Source organism: Thunnus thynnus, chromosome 22 (assembly GCF_963924715.1).
Source record: "Thunnus thynnus chromosome 22, fThuThy2.1, whole genome shotgun sequence".
NCBI lineage: Eukaryota > Metazoa > Chordata > Actinopteri > Scombriformes > Scombridae > Thunnus > Thunnus thynnus.
In genome coordinates, this window is record NC_089538.1 from 19,941,152 (window position 1) to 19,968,053 (window position 26,902).

General features: G+C 39.6%; 1 protein-coding gene across 1 annotated transcript; it reads left to right on the plus strand.

The window, feature by feature from the left end:
* The first annotated feature begins 9,569 nt into the window (after positions 1-9,569).
* cited1 (Cbp/p300-interacting transactivator, with Glu/Asp-rich carboxy-terminal domain, 1) lies at positions 9,570-26,494 on the plus strand. The gene is made up of 2 exons (XM_067579670.1): positions 9,570-10,401; positions 20,111-26,494. Exon 2 carries the CDS (start codon positions 20,130-20,132, stop codon positions 20,703-20,705), a length of 576 nt encoding a protein of 191 aa, XP_067435771.1. The 5' UTR covers positions 9,570-10,401; positions 20,111-20,129; the 3' UTR covers positions 20,706-26,494.
* The last annotated feature ends 408 nt before the right edge of the window (positions 26,495-26,902 follow it).

Genomic DNA, 26,902 nt, shown 5'->3' on the forward strand with positions numbered 1-26,902 from the left:
TCATATGGGGGTCTGTGGTCTAATTTGTGTCAGTTTAGGGGTTCTTGACATGAAAAAGTTTTTGAACCACTGCTGTAATGAAGCTTCAAGCTGATGTACATGTGGGATTTTGACATTAGGAAGAAAACAAACAAGCGAAGACGATCAGCATTAAAAGCCACGAAAAATGAACTGAACCATTTCCAAGTCTTTGAGTTTGGGATTGCATTGGAAAAATTGGAAAAATTGCATTGATCAGTGTAAAGGGTCTAATTATTTAGAAACAAGGTCCACTGACTTGCTTTTTTAAGGTGCTTTCAACTGTATATTGTGGTTTTTCTGAAAGGACCATTTTGCCGATTTTCAACCTTATCTCTAGATATCCATATTAGGGATACAGTGTGAAAAACATCTGCAGTTGTTGTGCAGTGACATAGTTTGGGGCCAGGGAGAACTACAGGCTGCCTCTGGGTAGCCAGGGGGCTCTAGATGCTGCTCAAAAACAAAACTTCCTTGTTCACTTCACTCATATTGCAAACTAACTATGTTTCCAACTGTGAAAATGGTGTCCCAGAATATGACTGCAGGGGATATTACGGACAAGGATGCATTTTACAGTGTTTTGGCTGACTCGGATATTCAGCCGTGTTTATTCGAGCCAGAGTGGATTTGGGGGGTTGGATGTCAGAAGCTTCAGTTGACCATGTCAACACTGATTGGACATCCACATAAAACATGGCGAAATTTCCCTTTCTTCGATTCTACTTCAGAGTCCATCCACTGCGAGATGTGGATGTGAAATCTCTAGTGGACCTTGAATAAAGAGTTGGGTTTTTTTTAAACTATCTAGGGGAAAGCCAATTTCTCCGAAGGCCCATTGCTCAGAAAACACACACTGGAGTTGTTGGAGTTCAGTGACTGTTGGCCCTGTCCATGTTGCTGAATCAGTTATGATGGGAATGATGGACGTGCTGCCATAATTTATGGTTTGGCATTCTGATTAGTCTGTCGTCTTTGGGTTAGGATTAGAGATAGACTTAGTATGCACTAAATGCACTAAAAAGCAAGCATTTTGTAAACGGTATCTTCACATTTGCACTTCAAAATACACTAAGATATTACGGCAGAAAACTCCAGGGAGAGTGTTTATTTTTGGAGCAATGGGCTTTTGTTTTCAGGATAACGGGCTGTTGGATTAATGGGCTTTTAGTCCAGTGGGAGCTATTGGGGTTTCGGAATAATGGGCCGTCGGACCAATGGCGTGACACTGCTTGTAGTAACTAAAAACATTTTCAAGCATTAAAGGTGCTGTAAGCGGTATGTTTTTGTTAAAATGAATGTGAAATATCTCTACATTCCTACAGCCATCAGTGATATAGAGTATTTGGTCAGTAACATGGGTCTCCCAGTTCCTCCGCTCTGCAGTAAACAGTAGATACACTCTCTGGTATCGTCTCTGCGTGTTCACAGGCAGGCAAAAAAAAATTGACTTACCATGACTGAACAAGTGAAGTTACCGATTCCAGCACTCCCAAGAACGGCTTATACAACCAGATACTCCAAGCGCTGCAGGGCTGCTGAGGAGCCGCTGAGCCAGTGGGGAGGTCTGGAGGAAGAGGAGGAGGAGGACTAACTTGACACCGACTTGAAGAGCAGCTGTGGCAGAGCCCGGTGGCGGCAGCAGAGAGCAGCAGGGCGATGAGCAGAGTCACACCAAGGATCTGGAGGTGGAGGCCCTGGTCCTCCCTGTTGGTCCTTCTTTTCACCTCTTCTCCCAATGTGAAAGTGGGTGAAGTCATCCGTCATTGGTCCAGCATGAAGAAGAACGACTTTGGTAAACAGGTGACTGTTACAGGCACCGGCAGATCATGACGGCATGACGGCTTGTTTTTAAAATGCTAAATCAAAGCTCAAGCAACAAAAGCCTGCAGGATTAGTCGCTCTCCATCGCTGCTGTGCCTTATATTGTGAGGTGCTGTGGCGAAGACCGCGGCACGTTCATGTGGTGACGTGGGGACGAGGGAGGGGAAGATATCACTTACAGCCCCTTTAAAATCCATTATTAGTTATTTATGAATATTCAGGATTCAACACTTACTACTACAATACTCTTTTTTATTTTATTTTTCTTGCAAATTAAAAAAAAAGCATGAAAATTAAAAGAATACCCTGCCTTGTGTCTTTAACTGCTGACTGGAAAAAAAACACTTTTAAACTTAACTTTTCTCACGATGTTTAATTCTCTTACAGTATACAATGTGTGTATATATGTGACAGTTTTCACAAAACCATAAATCTTGGTTTCATTTGACCAAAATCTTAAAATCAAGTGCAGATAGATGTGGTAGAAATATTTTAGAATGAGATTCATTTATCCGTTTCTTTGAAATTTGAAGAAAAAAAGTCATGTTAAGTGTTTGTTTTTTTTTCATGTTTATTCATTTATTACCCAGAATTACTTCTTTTTTAAAAATAAACCTCTTGGGATGTTTTGATGTACATACCACGGGTGTTTGTTGAAATAAAACACAGAAGGGCATGTTGTTGTCATGTGTCTTTGTGGTGTTTTAAGTTGTGATTTATGCAGTGTGGGCTGGTTAATAGAGGCTTTAATGGAGAGCGTTTGAAAGAGGAACCACAAATGTCTGGCAGTTTCCTTTAGAGGTGATGTTCCTTAAATTAATGGCCTGGAAATTCACACCAAATGTAGGAGTCACCAGTCAGAGCTGGCATGTGCTGAACAGAAGTGAACTGAGTGTGTGTGTGTGTGTGTGTGTGTGTGTGTGTGTGTGTGTGTGTGTGTGTGAGGATTCCCTGTGATCTTTATGAACACTGCTGCGGTCACCTCGGCGGTTTGAGCCCAATGTAGCCGAAGCAAATGAAACTCATTACACCGTTTACGAGTTCGGAAAAGGAGAGACGATTGAAATTGTATCTCATAAACTTGGAGGAGGGTGGGGGTTTACACGGTACCGTGCAGGGGCTGTAAACATGAGAAACGTGAGAGACTTGTGTGTGTTTATGTAGTTTTCTTTTCTCCACGGAGTCAAATTAAAAAAACTCAGAGGCCCCCCGAGAGGATTCAGGGCACCGCTTGGAATCCCTGGATTGCATTTTCACAAAAAGCAAAAGCTGAGATCAGGTTCCGTCGTGACCTGTGCAACCTTTTTTTCGGGAAGAAATTGGGTCTTTTAGTTGTTTACGGTTGGAAATGTAGCCAAGCAAAACTGAAAATACCAAAAAGTACTAAAAAGCGTCAAAAGCAATGGAGCTTTTCGGATCATGTCGCCAGTGTTTTGTTGTTATATGTGTGTGTATTCTAATACCAAAACTTTCCCATGTCATCAGTGTCGCTTACAACACTGGACCAACATTATTACGTCTCAGTCTGGTATCTCTAAGAATTACAGCTATATTGGACAAACCTCACCATTTATGACCATTTCCAATGTTCTGTGCCAATGCAGGAAGTCGTTTGTCCTTTACAAACTCTTTACGAGGAGTTCATGTCCTTTGACAGACCTGTAATTTTTAAAACTTCGATTTAACATAGTAAAATTTCATAAAACATAAATCGGGTTTTTCAGAGTCTTAGAATTACATTTTTCAATGTCCAGTTCCACCAATGTTCAGTGCTGCCAATGCAGGAGGTCGTTTCTCCTTTACGAACTCCTTGTGAGGCATTTGTGTCCTTTGACAGACCTTTGTAATTTTTAAAACTTTGACATAATGTAGGAAAAAGTCAATCTAGATTTTTAGTCTTTTACAAACTCATACATATGAACTTTACCAAGTAGTTTGTCCTTTACAGACTCCTCATGAGGAGTTTTTTGTGCTTTCACAGACATGTAATTTTTAAAAACTTTCATCAAGTATAATCCGGGTTTTGCAAAATCGTCTAATGACATTTTTCTACATCCAATTCAACCAATGTTCAGTGCCAATGCAGGAGGACGATATGAGGAGTTTGTATCCTTTGACAGATCTGTAATTTCCAAAAATTTAACATAACGTAGAAAAACGTCTTTCGGGTTTTGCAGAATCATTGAATTACATTTTTCAACGTCCAATTCCACCAATATTCAGTGCCAATGCAGGAGGTCGTTTGTCCTTTATGAACTCCTTACGAGGAGTTTATGTATTTTTACAGATGTGTAATTTTTCAAAAATTTGACATAAGGGAGAAAAACGGTTTCGCAGAATCGTCCCATATTTTCTAGTTATGATTGTTTCCATCCAATGTTGCCAGGCTACTTATTAAATCTGGCGGGTAAAAATAATTTTCAGCCAGTTGTGATAATTTGTGCAACTTTGCACCATTTGGTCTGTTTCCACCAAAAAAAGCGAGACTATATTCCAATAAATCAGCCTCCTCTCATCTGAGTTCAGCTGGCTGATGCCGTGTTCACGTCATATCGGAGTTATATATTATATTAAACTCGAAAATCATTGATGGCTGGCCCTCATTTACAATGATGTTGAGTATAATAAAATAATAAAAGATACAAGATAAAAGAAAACATAAATTAAAACAAGTACAGTTGATAAGAGATAAATTGGTTGGGGATCATAGATTTAAAATGTCCAAGGGTTGCTAAAGTATCAATTTTTAGTTCTTTTTTTTAGTTTAGTTCTCATGAATATGAGTTTCTAACTTGTAAATAGCGTCATCAACATCCAGGTCACAATTACGACTGGGAATTTTTTTGTTGTTGTTGTTGAAAGCTCTTAAATATCCATCTTTGCATTTAATAACACAGAAGTGCCTGAAAACCAAACAAACATGGATGCCTCACACCAGCCAAAGCAACCCATTTGGCACCCACATTCAATTGATATAGTGTTTTATTGTCAATGTGTTTTAATCATTACACAACCGACTCTGTAATCATTTGTTAACCATCTTGATGACATGAGAGCTGTTAAAGTTGTGAGAGTTGTTAAAATGGGAATCTATTCCATCTCTACCACCCACAACATGAACGCAGCATCAGCAATGACAACTGATGACTATCTAAACCACATGTCATTTCAGTTTATTACAACTACATTTAGGCAAAAATGTATTATTCTATCATTCTATGATAAAACAACTGTAAAAGCTGTTCATATGAGTGAAAACCTTTAATGTTTAACATCTAAAATCTATACATTTATGATTTATAATGTATATTCTTCAATATTGTAACTGTGGTGTTGAGTCTGCCCAATTATACTGATGAAACTGAAGATTGGTAGCCCTTATGTAAAAAAAACTGGGCTACTTTTATGACAACTGAGCAGGTTTTAGGCCTTGATTGTGCTACTTTCTGTCAGTCCTATCTGACAACACTGTTTTCTGTCCCATCTGATGGTTATAAAACTATATAAGTAAAGATAAGTAAAGATTTAAAGTTTATCATCGAATAACAATGTAAAGGGTTTGGGGAACAACTGGCCCGAGTCTGTATATACAGCACAGTTTGTGTTACATAACCTTTGTCCATTCAGTTGGAGCATGGAATTCAAATCACCAAGGGACAAGATTATGGAGTTTTTCTGGCATTTTAAAATCCCACATAAACCAGCTGTGTGATGTAACATACTCTGTAAAGGAAAAACGATCTTCCACATTATGGTGCAGACAGAAGTTCCCTGCCAGTATCGAGCTGTAATTTGTTTTTGGCACGCATTTTCTTCCTCTAGACACTTGCAGATTTGTTTTTTCCGATGATGATGAAAATGGAAGGCAGTGTTGGAATCTATGGAGTAAGGTTTTGGATCGAACGCTTAGTTTTGCTCAATCAAGAAAGTGATGAGTTGTAAGGTCGGTCATACGGTTCTATCCGGGACTTTTGTTATCCTAAGATGCTCCATCAGTTTTATTAAACCTCCTTCGTAACACTTGAAAAAAAAAAGGGGTCTTTATTCTTTTTCAGTGATGCCCAGTCAGCTCGTTAAACAAAACAGGTTAACCACAAAGTGTTCCAGGCCGAGAAATGTCACAATTTGGCCGAACAAGTGATTCCATTGTGATCATTTACTAGATTTCCTCCTGTTCTGGTTTGTATTGAACACACCTTTACTGCTCCATGGAAAAAAAAAAAAAAAAAAAAAAAGTTTCCCAACGTCTTTTATGCAAATCAGCCCCCGGGCCCCTCCACGACTCGGCTTGTGCTTTGAATAGAGTATCAGTTGACCCTCGCTGTTGATTAGTTTAGATAAACCCAAAGGCTTGGCCTTCCTCTTCCTCTGTTTTCCTGTGGTTCCTGTTGGTTAGAAGAGTTCGCCGGTTGCATACACATTTGCATCGGTGTTGTAAAGTCTGTTTACATTTGCAAGAATTTCCAAAACATTGCAGATTGTATCTACTTTGAGAAAATGTTGGGGAAAGTCCAGTTATTAAAAGCTTTTATCAGCTTTTCGACCAGCTTAGCACCTTTTATATGCTCAAATTGTCCAAAATGAACCAAAGCTTTTAAGACTTTTTAAGACTTTTTAAGACCTTTCAAGCGATTTCACTGTCACAGATGCATTTCTAATATCAGAATAAAATCATGAGGGTTTTGCTAGAGTTGCGGTGCGCTCCCATCATCTCAATTGTTTGGTGCAAGCTGTCTTAAGTCAGTCTTCTTCATGTCTTTACATGTTTAATATCATCTGAAGTTTTTACTCTTGGCTCATGCAAACAGTGAAGTTCAATGACGTGAACATTGCCAACAACCAATAGGTGCACTTTCTCCAACCAGGTAGATGGTAAACATGGCGGGGACTCCGAGGAGGCACATCCTTTCTGTTCCTGTTCTCTCAACCGGAGTCGTGTCCACATTCTGCGGTGTTTTCTCTTTTTCTCTTTGGCTGGTTTTTACAGAACAAACCACTGCCCACATAAGGGCAGCTGTGGCCAAAAGCTGCTTCTGTTTCTCCTCCATTCATTGTTCAACAGTTTTTCCTTCTTGTAAATTTCCACCAGGAGCAGGATGGGAAATAATCTCAAAATCTAGTTGTAGTTCTTGCAAACAGTGACCCTGAAAGATCCCCCAAGTCTTTGCAAATCGATGACACCTTGTCTTTTAGATGTGTCAGACTTTAGTCTTTTTAAAGTATTCTAGTGTATTTTTAGGCATAAAATGGAAATCACAAACGGTTTGTTTGATTTGCATAACGTCTCCCACCCCCGAGGGGAACAAAGCGACGGGGGGCCTCCGTCTATACGTCCTCCTCATCAACATGTGAAGTGTCTACGGTCAATGGCGGAGGGGATTTACTCGCACAATAAAGACAGATGCCACCTTTTATCTGCTTAACGGAAGAAGGGCTGAGCACGTGGCACTTGACCGCGTGGATGCATGTTGTTGGCGCGTAATGACGTCCTCCTCCCACAGACTATTGAGATGAATGGTGAATACGGAGGGGGACTTGTTCTTTTTTAGCGGGATGTGGGAGGGAGGGACTGAGGGTCTTTTTTTTTTTGGATGAATTGATGGAGGTCCCCCGTCCCCCCCCTCCCCCCCAACGACACTTTTGGTGATTTCTCTTTTCCCAAACAGCCTTTGTTTGTCCTTTATGAATAAATTTAGGCTAAATCGACCCAGAGGAGACGAGAATCTGGTTTTCAGCAGACATGGTGTTGAGTTTGAGCCACTCCAGATGACAGACTTTTAAACATTTAAACAGCCTGACAGGCACTATCCTGTGACCACTGAGGGAAAACAGTCACTGACAAGCTCTGTCGATTGATATTTAGTAGAAAGTGTTTTTTAAATTTGCTTTAATAACAAAAGAGCAGGGTGATTTGATTTATTGCCTGGAGGGACATTGATTTGTTACAGCGGGAAAGGAACAGAGATGCAGGTTGGAAACGAATGAGTAAAAAGTACAAAAGCACTAAATTTTTCTGACATGCTTCACTTTCATGCACATCATCTTACAAATATTTCATGCTACTTCTTGTCTTCTTGTGTTTGTTGTTGTTGTAGTTTTTAGTGCACAACCACCACACTGCTGAATCTGTGTCAGACAAACCAAATTATATATATGACCAGAGTTACACCCAATAAAAGGACAATAAACCTAAAAACTACAAACAGACAACATTTTTATGACGGGGGTTTCAACTGGCTGCAGAGATTTTAAAAGACAGTGATATGAATAATCTGCTTCCGATAGTGGATTTTCTGTCTGCATAAACTTTCTGTTCTACTAAATCATCAACGCAATACGAAACCCGCTAAATTTCAAACAACCTGACATGATCAATCACTCAGCACACATGAAGACATCTCTACAAGCCAGAACATGTAATTATGCAAATCATTCACAGACCAGTGAGCTCTCCCTCTCTCTCTCTCTTTCTCTCTCTCTTTCTCTTTCTTTTTCTCTCGCTCTCTCTGGGTGAGTGACACAGACAAAGACAGAGTGGTCTGAAATGCTCCATTTGATTCCTGATGGTGTTCCCTTCAGAATGAGCAACATCTGCCCTGAAGAGCTGCAGCTCCCAAACTCTGGAGGCCGGATTCTTCCAGATACGGAGCTGGACTGGAGGGTCGGCGGGGGTGGGAGAGGAGGGGAGGGGGGGGGTTGTGGAGGGGGACGGACGCTCATTATGAGTCAAGTTTTAGTGGCCAAGTGTACCGACGCAGGTGTTTTCACTTACTCCGGCTAATTAGACTGCTGCTCAGGTTGAGATTGGGCAGAGCTTCACTCCAAAGTATGTGAGGTCACCAGACTACATTAACCAATATTAAAAAACAAGTGGAAACACCTGTGTGGTCTATCAAGGATGTGCAGGAAAGTCTTATTTTCACTGAAACCCATGTAGAGAAGAGTGATGAGCTGCTGGACAGTTTGGCAAAACCACAGATTAAGTTCATTGAGGGCATTTATTTTAGTATTCAGTGCCAATACTATTTAAAATAATTACTTTATACGATACCTGCTTGCATATGACAGCTACAGTATCATCGTTAGGCAGCTAAAACTTGGATGCTGTTAGGAAAACAACGCCGTCATGGTCAAACAAGCGTAAAAAAGCACAAATATACATTACAGGTCTGACCTTAAAGACCAACTGTGGGTGTTTTAATGCATGTAAGCATCAGCAAAGTAAATTAGTGCAAGACTGATACAAAATAATGAATCCCAGAAAAAATCCTCCACAGATGGTGAAGACAAAACTCCTCTACATTGCTTTTTCTTTGGCAAAATTTTTTTTTGGCCAATGACTACGGCTCTTTTCCCCCCGTGAAGTACACCCTCATTTGCATTTGCAAGTTTACAGCCTTTTTTCTTGCATCTCGGGCCAAACCCTCACCATCTTTCTATCCCACAGCGCACTGAGGAGCCATTTACTCATAAATCTTCTAACGCTGCACCTCAGGAGATTTCACATCTGACCTCAAACGCAACTTACTGCATTGGCGCTGAACAATGGCGTTGCGCAATCGTGTCGTGCAGAATGATCCAATATGACAATAATTTACAACTTTCGACAAGTAGCCATTGAGGATGGAGAAGTTATAGAGAGGTTTTAGGAGATTTGGCAGCTTAAAATGATCAGAGACAACTTAGAAATTCAGGCCTCATCTTCAGTTTATAAATATATTTGGTGTAATTGAAAGAAAATTGCACATTTTAATAAGTTAACTGTGTGTAATACTATATAAAACTGCTTTCTTTGCTTGCATACATTCATTTTTGTTACATTTATGTTAAAATGTGCGTGTAAATGATCAAACAGTACATCTGTAAGCCTTCAGGTTTGACATTTTTCTAACCAAATCAGACAAAAAAAAGGCTTCTTTTAGGATTTATGACCTCTGTATTTCTAAAACTCCTGGCTAAGAATATAAAAAACATGATGGGTACAAAGTGTACAACCTCCTAAATTATATAAAGCAGCTATGTATAAATTATATTCCTGTCATACTTGGATGAAGTTTCGTGTTTCTAAGTTTTACCACGTCAGAGAGTCTCTTTGGCTCTGTAACCACTGATGTTTGCTTGAGTCAACAAAGCTAATCCAACAATCCAGATCCTGTTGGAAGTCCGGTTCCTTGTTTTTGGATGGCAGCTTGCCCGGACACACATACACACACACACACACACACACCAGGCTGGTCAGTGTGTGGAGAGAGAGAGAGAGAGAGAGAGAGAGAGAGAGAGAGGCACAAACTGCTTTTTATTCAGTAACAAGCTCATTGAGGAGCTGACAAACCCTCCAGAGTCTCTGCAGCCAGTCAGTCAGTCAGTGTGTCGCTCTGTCAACATTTCTACGGACTGATTCTTTAAAAAAAAAAACAACAACACTTTACTGGTTTTTATTTCCACCACCACCACCAACACCACCAGCACCACTCTGGACTCTCGGGACTTGACTGTTTAAATCTACTTTCATTTGAGTTTCTTCTCCTCTTGTCAGGCTGCACCGGGCTTTTCTCACAGGTTGGTCCATTATTATTATTATTATTTTAATACATTATTTCCACAGATTCTCTGTTGTGCACACTTGGATGTGTGTTTTGACATTGTGACAGGATACTTTTGTCAGTGTGTGTTTCGTGCTGTGAATCTGTCCAGTGAAAGTTTTTTTTTTTTTTCTCCTCTCTTTGCCTCAGTCTTCCTCCTCAAGTGTTTACATAACATTTTTAAACGAGGTCAAGCATTTTCTGCCTCAAGCTGAAGGAGTTTTGCTGTAAAACCTTGTGTGAAATTGACATTTTGATGCTTTTTTTTTTCTTTTTACACACACCTGATATTATCTTTACAGTAGAAATGAATGCCAGATATTGCAAAAGCTATGAAAATTGGTGTTTCATGGATAAAACATCATTTAATTCACAAAATATGATCTGTTTTTACTCATTTGAAGCATGTTTACAATGTGCATTCTTTGTCATTCCTACTTCTATTTACCTCTAAATCAATGGAAATGTGACTCTACAACTCTGCTACTTTTACAAGACTATTAATTGGAGTTTTGCAAAGTAACTGGAGTCTTTTCCACCTTTCAAAACAGCAACTTCTTCCACGATACAACTGACAAAACCTCAGGGAACGAGCGTCAAATCAGTCCGTTTTTTTTTTTCTCCCCCCCCTCACTTAAATAGGCTTCTCATTAACTGTCTTGCCGATGGAGTTGGAGGCAATTAAAACAAGTGGTGAATGCATCACGCTGGGGCAGCATATGGTGTGCGTGTGCGTACGTGCGTGTGTGTGTGTGTGTGTGTGTGTGTGTGTGAAAGGGACAGAGACAGACTGACGTTTCAATTTGCTCGTCACGCTTTAATTGTGTAATTGAAACCTCCCTGTTGTGTGATTGTGTGTGTGTGTGTGTGTGTGTGTGCTGCCTATTGATTAATCATAAAAACATTCCTTCTAATATTAATGATTTTTTTTTTACAGTTATTATGAGTTTGCAGGTTTTTACTGTTCATTGATATTTCTATACTGTTGCCATTTTTGTGTGTTTCTAGTCAGTTGATAGTGAACTTATTGTACTTCCCCCCCCCCCCCCCCCCCCCCCCCCCACCCAAAAACAATCTAACCACTTGGGTCCATTTAGTAGCTGCTCTGAATCTTTCTGTCATATCACATGATCTTCTTCAGCAGATGGAGTTTTGTGGTTGTGATTGAACTTGGATGTTAAATTAAAGATTTAAAAGGATTTAAACACTTTAACCCTTAAATGTCCACGTTGGCATCAAAGCTGAAATAAGTAAGATTATGTGATACAATCGAAAGCTTCAGACTAGGGTTGAAACTGATGATTAATTTCATTTCAATGTCATTTTCTTGACTTATTGAATAGTTGTTTGGTCCATTTAAAAAGTCCAACCTCAAGATTTTCAGATTACTGTCATAAAGGACCAAAGAAACCAGAAAATATTCACATTTGAGAAGCTGGACTCAGAGAATTTGGACTTTTTTCTTAAAGAACGGCTCATAAATAGTTGGCAACTAATCGATCAATAGACTAACTGTTGCAGCTCTACTCGAGAGCAGCTACTAAATGGACCTTGTGTTCTCAACAGCTGTTTCCATGGTCATAAAATGAACTTCAAACCTCAGTTTTAAGCTTTAGTTTTCCACTGAAGTTCCTACAATATTATCTGATCTCTCGATAAGAAGACATTTAAACTTATCCAAGTGAGACGACTTTATTAGTCCCAAATCAAATGTGTTCCTTCTTCTGGAGGGCTTAATTGCAAGTTTAGTTTCCAATATTATATCCCCCATAGCAGCTGCAGGTGTATATTAGGGTATATTAGCAACTAATCTGTCAGAAAATAGTGAAAAACACCCATCACAAGCCCCCAGAGCCCAATGTGTCGTCTTCAGATGTCTTGTTTGGTTTGACCAGCAGCCCAAAACCAAAACTATTCAGTTTACAATCACATAAAACTGAGAAAAGCAGCAAATCTTCACATCTGAGAAGCCGAAACCAGCAAATATTTGTCATTTTTGTGCTATAAACGATGAATGATGAATGAGTGGTGACTGTTGTTTCATCTCATCGCTCATCTGAAGTGATCTTGATGCTCTTGCATTTCATAAATCTCTTAATCTCTGACTCACTGTGCTGAAACAACCAGTCAATTTATCGATTAGTTGATTAGTTAATCGTTTTTTTTAACCAAAACTCACCAAAAAATTCACCGTTCCACCTTCTCAAACATGAGTATTTGCTTCTTTTCTCTGTTTCTATCATTATAAATTGAATATCTTTGGGTTTTGGGCTTCCTGTTGAACAAAAGAAGCAATTTGAAGACATCATCTTTGGCTCCGGGAACATGTGGTGAACAGTTTTTCCAATATCCCTATGAAATACACACGAAGACTCGGTTGTTTAAGGACTGTTATATTGTTTTCTGTCAGAGCTACTAATCTGGCAGGGACAGCAGACTTTCATTGCTGATAATTAAAATAAATGCAGCCAAGACAGCAGCCCAGACTGTTAATGAAATCATTTACAGGGAAACAAAGCCGGGGCCGATTCCACAATCTCATAAAACTGCTGGAAGAACACAATGAGTCAGGTCAGCTGTGAACAGGAAAAAACATTGGCGCTCCTCCAGCAGTTTCACACAGCATCCTTCCTAACTCCCGTCACACACCGCCCCTCCAGCTCCCCGGGAGGAGAGGAGCCAACACTTTGGGTATTTTTGACTCCTGTCCATCCTCGTTTCAGAGACGAGCAGTATAAGGCGTCAGGTTTATGCTTTTTATGAGCTGCAGCGACTCAGCCAATCTCATTCTCCCCTACCCACCCACCACCCCAAAAAAAACACAAGCCATAATGTGTCAACTTCCTCCGGGCATTTTCACGTCTCCTGTGTTCTTATAAACGTCAAGTTTACTCGATTTTAGAGGCTGAAATTCACAACTGGAACACTTTATTTAGTGGACAAACACTGCATAAAACTATAGACGCTAGCTTGTGTAGACAACCTGGTTTGATCGTTTAGATTTTCTTAGAAATACAAAATGTCACTCCAAGGTGCTGTCTTTTTTTTTAATATAGCAATGTTCCCAAGTTTATGTGGTTTTGTCAACTTAAAATCACCAAAATGACATGTGCACCACTGGAAAATCATGACACATGCTCTTAAAAAAGACTTAAAAACACCACAACCTCCACCACCACGAAATGAAAACAAACAGTGATACCTTTCGGTGCTGCGCTGCTGTGACTTTTTCACATCGGTGACTCTAAAAGGCAGCAATGGATTAGTGTTAAGAAAAAAATTTAAACTTACAATTACCCATAATGTAGCATCACTAAACCCTGAGGTCTATATAGATTTAAACTAAATGGAAACCAGTCGCTCTTTAGGAAACAGTTTGGATTTCAGTCTTTAAGGAGGACTTCACTGAAATTATGTCTTAATACTCATAAAACACTCAACAATTGTTAAATGCACAACTTGGACACCTTTTTTTTTATAGCTGTGAAGATCCAAAACAGTACTTCTTTTGATGCCTTACATGGAGAAATATGAACATGTTTTTCTACTAAACTTTTGTTTCTCATTTAACAAAAGAAGCTAAACTTCTCAAATGTTATATGTTCTGTAAATATGAGCAGCTGTAGAAAAAAACATCTCCTAACTAAAACAGTCTACAAGTGGCAATTTTTTTTTTTTTTGTTGATTTAAAACAGAAACTATCTGTTCAAGCAAGAAGTAAACAACTGGGTACAAATCTGATCAGACATGCAATGCCAGCTTTTCAATACTCAGTGCTTCAGACACATTTCAGTTGGCACCGAATGCTGAAGCTTGATACCCAACTCTAATAAACAGTGGAGAGTTAGTAGTGTCTTTGTTACATTTTAACACATAATTTTCCTTTGACTCAGGGTTTCCATTGTACTTTGTGAACCCAACCTTTCAGGACTACAAGGGGGAGAGCAGGAGACAGTGTTTCAGTGGAGTATTCCTTTTAAATGGGACATGTTATAATATCGGATGTCTACGTTAAACCAGTTCTGAGCGCTTCGTAAAAGGTTGTCTGATGGGTTGTTCGTGTTATCTACTCGCTTTTTGCGGATCGAATTCAGGCTCAAACATATGTTTGACAAGTTTATATTTTGAGTAAAGAATGAGGAAAAAGAGAAAGTGAAATCCGACTATTACTGTTTGTAGCCTCCGAAGCGGGCCAATCAGAACAGAGTGGGCTCATTGGGAGGGGGGGGCCTTAAAGAGACAGGCGCTAAAACACATGGATGTATTATAAGAGCTGGATACTGGACTAAAAATGGCGCCCATTTGGTCCTAGAGGAATTGCTTGGCTGACACACATCAATGGCCGAAGAGCAAAACCTCCGATCTGAAAAATGCACTTTTTTTACCCAATACATAATACACTGTTTTTGGATTATATTACTATATAGTATTGTAGTCCAAAAACAGTGTATTATGTATTGGGTATCCTTAACAAATAGCATTCTGCAGGAAAACAACAAGTTCTTTTTTTAAACAAGTTTTCTCAAAAAAAGTGCATTTTTCAGATAGGTGGTTTTGCTCTTTGGTCATCGATACGCCAAAAAAGGTTTCTAGCTTCCGGGTTTGCTTCCACGTTGTGCGGCCCACTGAATATGCGCAGCAGTGTTTCCCCTGCTGGCCCCGCCCGCAAGCTCCCGCTCGATTCATAGACATTACATTGTGATGACATCATATTTTTAAATCGCTTTTCTCGGCTTGAGGAAAGTTTTACATGTATAAAACCTTCATGGATCAAAAATTCATAGTAGAAAGAGTCATAATTGACCTTGAGGTGTCCTGTCAACAGTTTTACAGATGTCTCTTTTATGGGGGAAAATACTTTTTTGGCCGCCAGGGGATTTTTCACTGCAATACCGCAAGTGGCCACTGGGAAAAACTGGCTGCAAGGCTGAGCAGCGCTGCCCTATCCAGCTCTTATTATACATCCCTGCTAAAAACAGCCTGTTTCAGACAGAGGCTGAACTGAGGGGCTGCATAAAGAGCCACTATAAGATAAATAATGAGTTTAACTGTAAATCATACAAAGATTTTCAAGTAGAGCCCCCGAATATAAATAAAGAAATGGAAATGTGCATTTTATGTCCTCTTTAAGTTTAAATTTGCCACTTCTAATGGGTGGGAAAGTGTTTTTACCCATCACAAGAGTTTAATTTGGGCAAATTGGATGCATCTGAATTATTAGGGAAGGGACACTTGTGAATTTCAGCCTTTTTTTCTGTGATTTAAACTGATTCTCACTCTAAAATGTTTCCTAATGTGCTTTTTAAAATGTTTATATGTAGTGTTTCTGATTTCTCTGCTTGAGAGAGGAATGCATGCATCTAGGACTGTGTGTGTTTTTTATATTTTGTTTGTGTCTTTTGGACTCAATGTGCTGGAAAGCTGTTGAGCAGAGACACCATGTGCAGCCTGGCCCTGACAGTAATCAGTCGATGAATAATGAACACACACACAGACCTGCCATTGACAGCTGTTTGGTATCTTTGTGTGTGTGTGTTAACTCTATCAGTCGAGTGCAGCTGCATGCCTGCCTGTAGCAATTATGTTCTCGCTAAATAAGAGCCAGCGCTGGGAGGAGGGGGCTGCGTGTGAGAGAAAGAGGGAAGGGGCAGAGGATCGGTACATATTATTAAGCGATTAACTTACTCAAAGGATGGCCGCATGATGTGTGTGTGTGTGTGTGTGAGTGTGTTTCTGCACACATGCCGTTTGAACTGTGTGTAATATAAACCAGCTCGGGGACTTTAACATGAGCCTTTAGGAGTCTTTTCGCAAGAGGGTTTCAATCGCGCACACACACTAAACTTGCCCTTTTTACCTCCTCACACACACATCTCAATGACATTTTCTTGCTGTCACGCTAACACACACACACCGACTAAGACATATGCTCTGTTCTCAGGGCCCATATGTATTTATCCTGCCATTTGACCCAATCACTCTTTGAGATCCTCAAAGACTCTGTTGTATTGTGAAGTCTACACACACACACACACACACACACACACATATAGACCTATAAACATTCACTAACCCCGTTGGTACCCACAGGCCATCTCCCTGCGGCCTTTTCATGGTTAATTTGCTGCTCAATAGGTCAAGAGGAAAAGCAGACATCAAGCGAATACACACACACACACACACACACACAGTCTCAAAACACGACAAGTCATGCGGCCGTCCAGGCACCAGGGTCGGCTCGTCGTACGTTTCCCAGACAGATCTGACTGCAGTGATTTACTGGGTCATAAGAACATGAGTAAAGCCGCCCTTAAGTCAACAACGCCTTTGTTGTTGTGGTCTGAAGCGCGGCCTCGTGTTTGTCAGGATATGCTATTAAATGACCACTTAAGTTATTTGTCATCCGTTTTTTCTGTGTTCAAATGTCCCACAAAGGCCACTAGTAATCTATTTTTTCATGCATGTGAGGCATTTACTCAACAGCAAAGGTAACAAAGCCACCAGTATCTTCATCTTTTATATCAAAGGTACCAAAACTTTCTCTCAATTAGAAAGTTAAGAAGTAGATTAGTAGTTTATTTGCTTTCTTTCTGAGAGTTAAGAACATTGATATTGATACCATATTTGTGAATTAAATACAGAGCTGGGGTCGTGAGATTAGCTTAGCTTAGCATTAAGACTGGCAGCAGGGGGAAACAGCTAGCTGACTGAATTACCATTTTGTTTCACTTCAATCATTCAGCCTCTCTTTTACTGTTTTGTTTTGCCTCAACCTATCTGTTGCTACGTTGACGTAATTTTCAGTTAGCACAGAAACTGGCAGCGCTTGCTAGGAGCAGTAGAGCAGTTAACTTAACGTTTTCCAAGTCCAACAATTAACGAGTTGCTATTTATACAAATCGACTTAAAACAGCCTGTATATCTACCCCAATCTAATCCTCGCTTGTTCAGTTGTGGCCATTTTTCTGTTGCTATTTTACATAAATGTAGTTAGTTGGGTAGCAATTAAGCTAGCTCTGTAGGAAAATGACAGCCCCATTCTTGATCCTGACGGAAAAAACATCCAATAAACATAACACCAGACCTCTTTGAATTGCCAAACAAATCAGAGTTGTGGCTGCCAATTCAGAGGTCTGGAACAAGGCTAAGCTAACCTTACAAGCTAACAAAATCTGCCTCCCATCACCTCTAAACTTCACTGTTAGCACATTTTTATCTTGTTTGTTGAATATGTGCTCAAATATAGTATTTAAAAATTGCAATTTGTAGTTTTTTGAGGAGTAATGTGCTGTAAGTATTTAACAGTTTATCCATCAACACAGCACTTCTATAAAGGGCGTTTCTGGTTATGGTGTGGGTTGCCCGACAACCACACAATGACAACAAGTATTCAGGAAGTCACTGCCCCCAACCAACCCTCTTGAAACCAAACTTTGTCGTTTTTGTACATAATGAGCTGAAAGGATGCTGGTAGGTGGATTTTTTTAAAAAAAAAAACTTTGGACTGGACAGAGACAGGGTATCTGTTTCCTCATGTTTCCAGTCTTTAAGTTAAGCTAACCATCACCTGGTTGTAGCCTCACATTTAACAGACAGATGTGAAAATGGCGTCCTCTCATCTAACTCTCAGCAAGAAAGTGAATAAGCATATTTCTCAAACATCAAACTATTCCTTTCATGTAATTATTAACATGCATTTATATCATGTTATGAAAATGTGCCCTTTTATTCTACCTGACAATGAGCTTGGTGCCATTTTGGTGGTCGTACTCGTTACTATGGAAAAATCTGCACAATTTGATGCAACCCAGCAACCAAATGCAGACCAGAAGGACAGTCCCTGCTACCAAACAACAGAAATATTAAGCAAATATCATGCTTCAGTAACTCTGCTATCATAATGTGATACCTGGTTACTCCCTGGATCTCCTGAATCAATGCTGTTGCCATAACGACATATTGCATTTACACAAGTAGCAGAAGAGTAGAAACACACACAAAAAGACAAGTTGATTGATCGATTGATTCACACCTGCATGTGATATGTGTAGCTGGAGCTGCTCAACAACTCAAACTCAACAGCTGCACTGAAAGAGGAAAAAATTGAACAGCTTGAAATGTCAAATAGAGGTGTTAATAAAGTCATACACACTGTGAGCAGCTTCTGTTTTGCATGTGAGCTGCCAAGAAAACATTCAGAGGTGGGTACTTTACAGATAAAAAAAGGCAGAGCAAGTGATTCAACTCTTTATGCTGAGCTAAGCTAATCTGCTGCCAGATGTAGCTTCATATTGAACAGACAAACATAAGAGTGGTAGCAATCTTCTCATCTAACAGTCAGCAAAAAAAGTGAATATGTGTATTTCCAAAATGGAAATGGGCTTTCCTGTGAAAACAAGCTAAGAAAAACTTTGTGACAACACATTTTTCCTGATAACCCAACAGTGTTTTCTAAGTTTATCAACTTAAGAAACAGATTCTTTTCCCAACCTGTAAAGGAATATGTGCTAGTTTTTGTTCTTACATAGATACACGGGTTTAACTGGACAGCCAAAAGTACAATACAAAGGCTTAATATTCATCTGGTAGAACATAAAATGGATCACTAGCAATATACAGTATTCACATTTCAATCACTGACGCCGTGTTCATGTCATATGGGATTGATGGGAAAGACAGGATTTCCGTACGAATGGGAAATGTAGCCTAAATTAGTCGTGTTTCTGGCTAAATTAAAGCAGGTGTGGACGGACTGTCTAAACCATTTCAGTCTATTTTCAATTTTAAGTGTCTGATTGTGTTTAATATCAGGTTTAATTACCTTGAACAGTTTTGGCACCCGTTTTGTCGACACTTCTGGAAGTGTTTCTGCCAAGTGGGAGGTATCGTAGCTGCTGCTCGTTATTACAATTTGAACAACATGACATGAACATGGCATGAGAATAGGTGCACAAGATCCATATCAATTAGCCAAATACATCAAGACGGGTAAAGGATAGAATACCTAGAGGTATGAGGTAGGGCTGCAACTAACTATTACTTTCATTATCGATTAATCTGTTGATTGTTTTCTCTATTAATTGAATAGTTTTGTCTATAAAATGATGGAAAGTTGTGAAAATGCCTGTTTATAATTTCCCAGAGTCAAAGGTTATTTTGTCTGAACAACAGTCTAAAACCCAAAGATATTCAGTTTACTGTCATGTATGACAAAGAAAAACATTTGAGAAGCTAAAAGCAGCACATTCTTTGGTATATTTGCTTAAAAAAAGACTAAAATGATTAATAAATTATCAAAATAATTGCCTTCTATTTTTCTGATGATCCACTAATCGATTAAACAACTAATCTTTACAGCTGAGGGGATCCCACAACACGATAAAAACAGTATCCTGATACTGACCTTGACGTTATAAGAACATAAAATTTCTATTTTTGTTGTTTTCATGATACTCTGCAGGTTTGGATTCAGCAGCTGTTGGTTTACATCGAACAATTTCACATTCTTTAGAGGTATCGCTTACAATAACGTCTTATCTTTAATGACATCTAGCCTCAATGATGTCACCGGCCATTAAAGCAGGCATCTGTTCAGCTTATCTCTTCCTCCTTATGTCCCAGTTTGATGACATTGCATAACATCTCCCGTCTCTCCCTGGTTTTTCCTCCTCCTCCTCCTCCCGTAGGCTCTGGGTTTTCCTGGTGATGACCTCACTGCTGTTCCCTGGCAACGCCCACGCTGCGATGAAGGACCTCTCCTCTTCTTCCTCTCCTCTCACCTCCCTGCTCCACTACCCTTCTTCCAAGACCTCCGTCGTACCTTTCTCTCCGTCCTCCGGTGCCACCTCCTCGCCTGGGTCGTCCCTGACGTCGGCGCCGCTCTCCAAACCTCAACCTTTCTGCCTCCAGACGGGGCCGCATCTGATCGCCAGCATGCAGCTTCAGAAGCTCAACTCGCACTACCAGAACCTCGCCAGCGCTTCTGCTGGACACCCGACGCCTGGAGCTGCTCAAAGGGGCTTCGGTACCTCACCTCTGGGCGCCGGAAACCAGATCCTGGGGCCCTCTGGAGGTCTCGGAGGAGGCGGAATGGGTGTCGGCATCAGCATGGGGAACCAGGGCTCTGGCGCAAGTGGAATTATCGACTTCGACCCCGTAGACGAGGAGGTTCTCATGTCTCTGGTGGTGGAGCTGGGTTTGGACCGAGCCAACGAGCTGCCTGAACTCTGGCTGGGTCAAAATGAGTTTGACTTCATGTCGGATGTGCCGGCCGGTTGCTGACCTACAAGAAGATAAAAGATACCCAAACGCAGCGGAATCGATTGACAAAGAGAGAGAAAACTTTCTCTCCCCTGTTTTGTTTTTCTCTTTCCCTACCTTTCTTGGTTGATAAGACGAGGAAACGGACGAGACACTGAGTGATCGAGAGACAGAGATATTAGAGGTGTACTCTTGTTTCTCTTTGGCTTTCATACTCTGTACGGGCAGAGACTCATCAAAGAAAAAGCTTGCTTTTGTTTTTTTTTTCTTTTTATAATGGAGTTGTACTCTTGCGGAAAGAGAGAGCGTGACATCTTTTGTTTTTCATTTAATTCAATCTGTGCTTTTGTTTTTGCCTCCTTCTGCATTGATTTTTATTTTTTCCTTTTCATTTAAAGAGGAAAAACAGAAGCATGAGTATGAAAACAGAAACAAGGAGTCATTGCTGTTGGACGGTCTCCTCTTCCTTCCATCACGAATGAAAACAAGTTCATTGACATACGAAGGGTCGACAAAGACCTCTTGGAAGCAAAGATGACAAAGACACACCTGTTGGACTTCTCTGTCCTCCGTGCCATCCTCTCTCGATCAACTGAGCGCTTAAGGAAAATGAAAACGGGATACTTGCCTTTATTGGAGATTTGCGAATGACAAACACTACGTTTCCTGTTTTCTTAATGGACAATATTAGACTGGTCTCACGGGAAAGAGACTCCTGTCTCTTGGCTTCACAAAGAAACTGATTGTCTGAGAACTGGTTATCTCAATGTACTTCTCTTTCTTTCTTTTTCTGTTTGAATTTAGTTCACCCAGTCGTATTCATAGAACATGTTATTTAAGACAGTGGCTGATATCCATCAGGACTCTCGGACAAGGAGCGCTTCTATAATCGGTTCTACTTTTCTGAACATAATGAATTAGATCAAGGGATGTGGAATCTTTTGGAGCCTTTTAGACCTGAATGGAGTAAATTGTGTCTTGCTCTGGAGCAAAGCCTCATTAAAGCGATCGAGACCTTTTGGTCATGTGAGTCGCCACTACATGTACAGTAGGCTAACAACGTGTTTTGTTTTCTGACCTACAGCGTAAGAAAGACTGACCTGGGTGATGAAGTCAAACAGGTGTCTGTGATCTTGGATCAGCACAGACTGAACAATCTTTAGCTAGAATACAAGGTTTTGTTAACACTTGTGGACATAAACTGAATGGGAAGAGCAGATAAACTCACACGCCATCTGCTTTTTTGTTTTTCCTGTTCTGCCACCTTGATGTTTGTGTCAAAACACAGTTCTTTCATCCCCGACAGACCTTATTATCACCACACTTCCATGTTACTGATAAGGTGGCTTTGTCTCTTTTGTCATTGTAAGGTTTGTAAGATACTGTTTGCACACCTTGCAGGGCAACCTTTGACCTGAACACACACTGTGGTTAGTTTTCAGTGTGTCAAGATGGCGGTTCAGTCCAGCAGTTCAAATCGGACCAAAGCAGTTGGACGTTAAACCCCACAGACATGATCAACTCATTGACATTACCACTAACAAGTTAGCATCATTAACTACCAGCTTCAGTTCATTCTTACTGCTTTACTGACTCTTGAAGGCAGAGACGATAACAGCTAGAAAATGCTAGCTACTATGACAGCCATACTAGAGGTCCTCATGCTCTTGGGTTCGTGGAACAACTTTAATTTGTTCAACTTCACTCAGCACACCACAATCAGAAGAGACTGTGGATTTGTTTTGACAGTGCCCTCTTTCTAGCTAGCTAATAATCACCATCTGCTATGATTTTGGCCATTGTAGAAGCTAGCTTTGGCTACATATTGGTAGCAAGATGAAACCCCTTACAAAAAGGCACAAGTAAAATTAATGTTTTCATATATTTTGTGTCACATATTTGAAATAGATAATGAGCAATCTCCTAAAACTGAAATACATCTCATTTGCTTTCTTGAGTTTGATAAGATGATTGATACCACTCTCATGACGGTGTGTTTAGTAGCCTACAGAGTTCAATCCATGTAGCGATTAGCTTAGCTAAAACTGGAAGCAGGGTAAACTGCTAACCTGACTGTGCCCAAAGTTCAAAAATAGTTAAACAATGTCTCTTTTTAAAACATTTTTGTTTGTGTACGCATTAAACAAACAAGATACATGTTCATTTTTGATCTTTGGAGGTGTTGCTAGGCATATTTTTGAACTTTGGACAGAAAACGGCTAGCTGTCTTAGTCATTTTGTAAGCCTAAGCTAATATCCTCCAGGTTTCAACTCTGTAATTAATACACAGATGTGACAATGGTAAAATCTTTTCATGGAAAGAAAGCTAATAACTCAAAAAAAATTCTTTCAAGCTGAATCATTTTAGGCTAAAGACATTTAATCATTCACAGAGTAGCAACAGCAACTACAGACAACTGATAACTACATTATCAGACCAATCTTTTTGGTTGCCTGACAGTTGCTGCTTTATTTTAAATGCCTTACTTGCATACTCACCCTCCACTGGATCTCCATGATGGTACCAGATGTGGTTGCCACAAATGACATCAGACTTTGGCATCGTTAATTGGAATAGTATCTGTTTTTAGTTTATACCATCTATCTAACAGGTGTTGTTTCTTACTGCTGCAGACTTTGGTGGTTGAAAAAATCCCAGGGGGGGTAAAATTGACACCCAACCCACCTACAGGAGCTTTACTGTGCTGTGTTCTGGATACAGTAAGGATGGGGGGCTCTGACCTATATCTGTTGTGGTAAGAAGAGACAAACTGTGCAGCAGGAACAAAGGCCTTTCACCTCAACCCAGTGTGGGTTATTGTGGGTTTACTGGACCACACACACACACACACATACCTGTATATGTACAAGAGGTTGCAACAACACACCTGCATGTGCATTCACATTCTTACAAACGCACACACACACACACACACACACACACACACACATAGGAGCACGCGGATGGTATTACAGCAGGGAAACGAGAGTAGCAGCCATGAAACGAGCACTTGTTCAGTTACACACACACTTCACAGGGGCATCGAGGTTGTTGAGGTGTGTGTGTGTGAAAAGAGATAGTGAAAAAGAGTCTGAGTGAGAGTGAATGAGAGACTACACACGTCTAAAAATGCAAGTGTGTGTTTATGTGTATGTGTGGTTGTGTGTGTGTGTGAGGATACATCTATGATCAGCAGGTAATCTGTCAACATGAAGACCACCGAGGGTGGAAAAAACACACGCTGGGCCTCGTTAATTTATTTAGATATAGACAGGTCAGCTTACACACACACACTCCTCAACTTTTTTTTTTTGATGTTGATTAGGGTCTCAGTTACAGTCAATGAGCACCAGCTTTCTTTCTTTCTTTCTTCTAATGAAACGCGAGAAGCAGCGATTAATAAAAACCCAACGGAGTAATTTGATGAAAATCCTTTTTTCTTTAAAGGATTTTGCCTGATATTTTACTCAAAACAGCCACTTTACTGTTTTTTTTGTTGTTGTTTTCCTGCAAAATAAATGAATAAAGATGCTTCTCATCACTCCTAAACCCAACAGACAGACACGCTGATTCTTCTCTTCCTCTGTCTCATCGTCTAAGTGGGTCAAAATAACATTCCACTATCTTCAGATCGAACAGTCTTGTGTTTGTTTCCATCTGGTCAACACTGCTTTAAAGCCCCCCCCCCACCCCCTCCCGCCCGTTTTTTTTTTGCGTGTATGTGTTGTTTTGCGGTCCGGCCTTAATCCCAGCTGAGTGAATGTTATTTTTGCTGTGTGAACCAGAGGGACACCCCCCCACCCCCCCAAACACACCCACCATCCCACCACCCCCACCCACTCTCCTCTCCTCCCCTGAGAAGTTGCCTGGTGGAGATGTTTGAATTGTCTGAGGGCTTTCATTTCCTCTTTTTCCTTGACCCCAATATTGCAGATTAACCCCTCGGCAGAAACCTTTTGAACCAAAATATGCCTCGGCTCACAACTATTTGGTTTCTAATGACGAAAACTTAGATCCATGCAGAATATTTCTTTGCTTAATCTGCTCCGAAAACCAAATGGTTTAAGGTTGGTTTTTGCATGTTTTAGCTTGAAACTACAAATCACCTGAACCTGTTTAGTGCGTCATAAGTTTTTGGACCATCTTTCATGCATCCATTGCTTTCAGTTCATCCCGTTACTCTGTCAAAGCCATTATGTTTGTCAAAGTAATATTTGTAATCATATGGTAATGCAATTACAAGGACAGACTGTTCTGAAAGCTCCTCCCTGGTGCATTCAAGGACGTTCGGACTAGATGCTCGACAGAAAAATTCATCACCAAAAGTGTTGATAGTTGATTAAGTAATGTTTCAAGCAAAAATACCAAAAATTTCACTGGTTCCAGGCTCTCAGCTTTGAAGATTATCTGCTTTTTTTTCTATCTTATATGATAGTAAATTGAATATCTTTGGGTTTTGAAACAATTTGAAGATGTCATATGGGACTGTTGGACTCTTGTGATGGACATTTTTTCAGTATTTTATAGACCAAACAAACCAAAACCAAACATTTTACAGTGAAAATGGTGCAATTTGTTACAAGTTATAAGTTAAGGTTTAGTCGGCAAGTGCTGATTCATTATATTTGGTTCATATGTAGAGTCATGACACTTCTTTAACTGACCTGAAAATACTCAGTCTTCATTGTGTAGTTTCATGTGTCAAACTGCACATAAGTGTATTTGTGTATTTCTTAAAAACAAGTGCATTTCTCCCAAACTACCAAATTACATAACCCAGAAGGCACTTTTTTGTTGACAAAATGTCCTGGAAGTTAGAAGGAAACTAAATGATCCATAAAAACAAAATGTTATCGAAATTTTCATAGATGCTTACTCATTATAGCATTTTTAATATGCAAATATATCGCGTAATACACAAAACTACATACTAAAAAGTGCTTTTTAACATTAGTTTTTGCAAATTAAGTAATTAACATATGAATCTGCAAATTAACCAACTTTTTCTCTCCATCTTTCTTATAATTTGTACAAATTGCACCAAAACATTCTGCAAAATGAACAGTTGCATACCTGCAAATTACCAGGAAATTAGCATAAAGTGTTAAAACCAAGCAGGATGCGTTTTTTCTGTCTGTTAAATGTGAAGGTATTCAGCTTTTCAGGAACAAATGTCTGTTTTCACAATTACACAGCATTCAAAAGACCTTCTTGTGTGTTTTTGGATGTTTGGGATGTGTTTCCTCCAGAGCTGTGTAAACCTTCACGGTCCCTACATCTTAATGAAGTGGATTTACAGTTTCCACATTGCAGCAGTGATTTGTTACACACTCGGCCGCTGCCTCTGGGCCTCAGGGTCATGAAAAATGTTCCAACACATCACGGCCTGTGAAACCCTTCGACACAAGTTGTGATATATCTGTTAAAAAGGTCGCTGTTACAAGGTTTCCTCTCTGCAAGTAATGAAAATGTTCAGCCTCTCCCTCTCTGCCAGGTCTGCTAATGAATCACTTGTTTAGCTGAAGTAGACTCTGCACTGATTTACTCCTTTTCATCATATTTACCTTCAGACCTGTAGATGAAAATCTCATTTTGTTGTTGCAGTTTCTTTCCTTTTTGGTGTTTTTTTTTTTTTTTTTCTATTGATGAAATGAATATTATTCAAAGATGATTTTTAAAGCACTTTTGCTCACCGGCTCTCACTTGTACATCTATATGAATATTGTAAATGACTGAGATCATATTGAAAAATGCTTGTATTTTTGTTACGGCTCTTGAGTTTTGGGGGAAAATAAAGAAAGTGATAACGGAGTGGGAGTGAATGTTTGTCTTGTCTTTAAAACATACAGATTTAGCACGCTTGTTCTTTTTAAAATCAATGTCCAGTTGACATTTTTCCAATTTTCAATTAACACGTTTAATGAGTTTAATAAGATACATGTACTATGCATAAAATATAGAACAATATAGCTTCTAGTAAAGGTTTAGTACACTGAAAAATAGTTTTATATACTAGTAGGATAATTATAAGCTAAATTAATTTATAAACAGTTTAGACTATTCACATGTCCTTTTTAGCTCATATAAAGGTTATAAATAGTAGTATAATATAACATAATATGGTGATCTGTATTACATATAGAGTCATAAGAGTTCCTCTTGTTACAGAGCTGTTAGAAAACTTAAAAAAACATTTGTAAATCTATTAATTTGATAT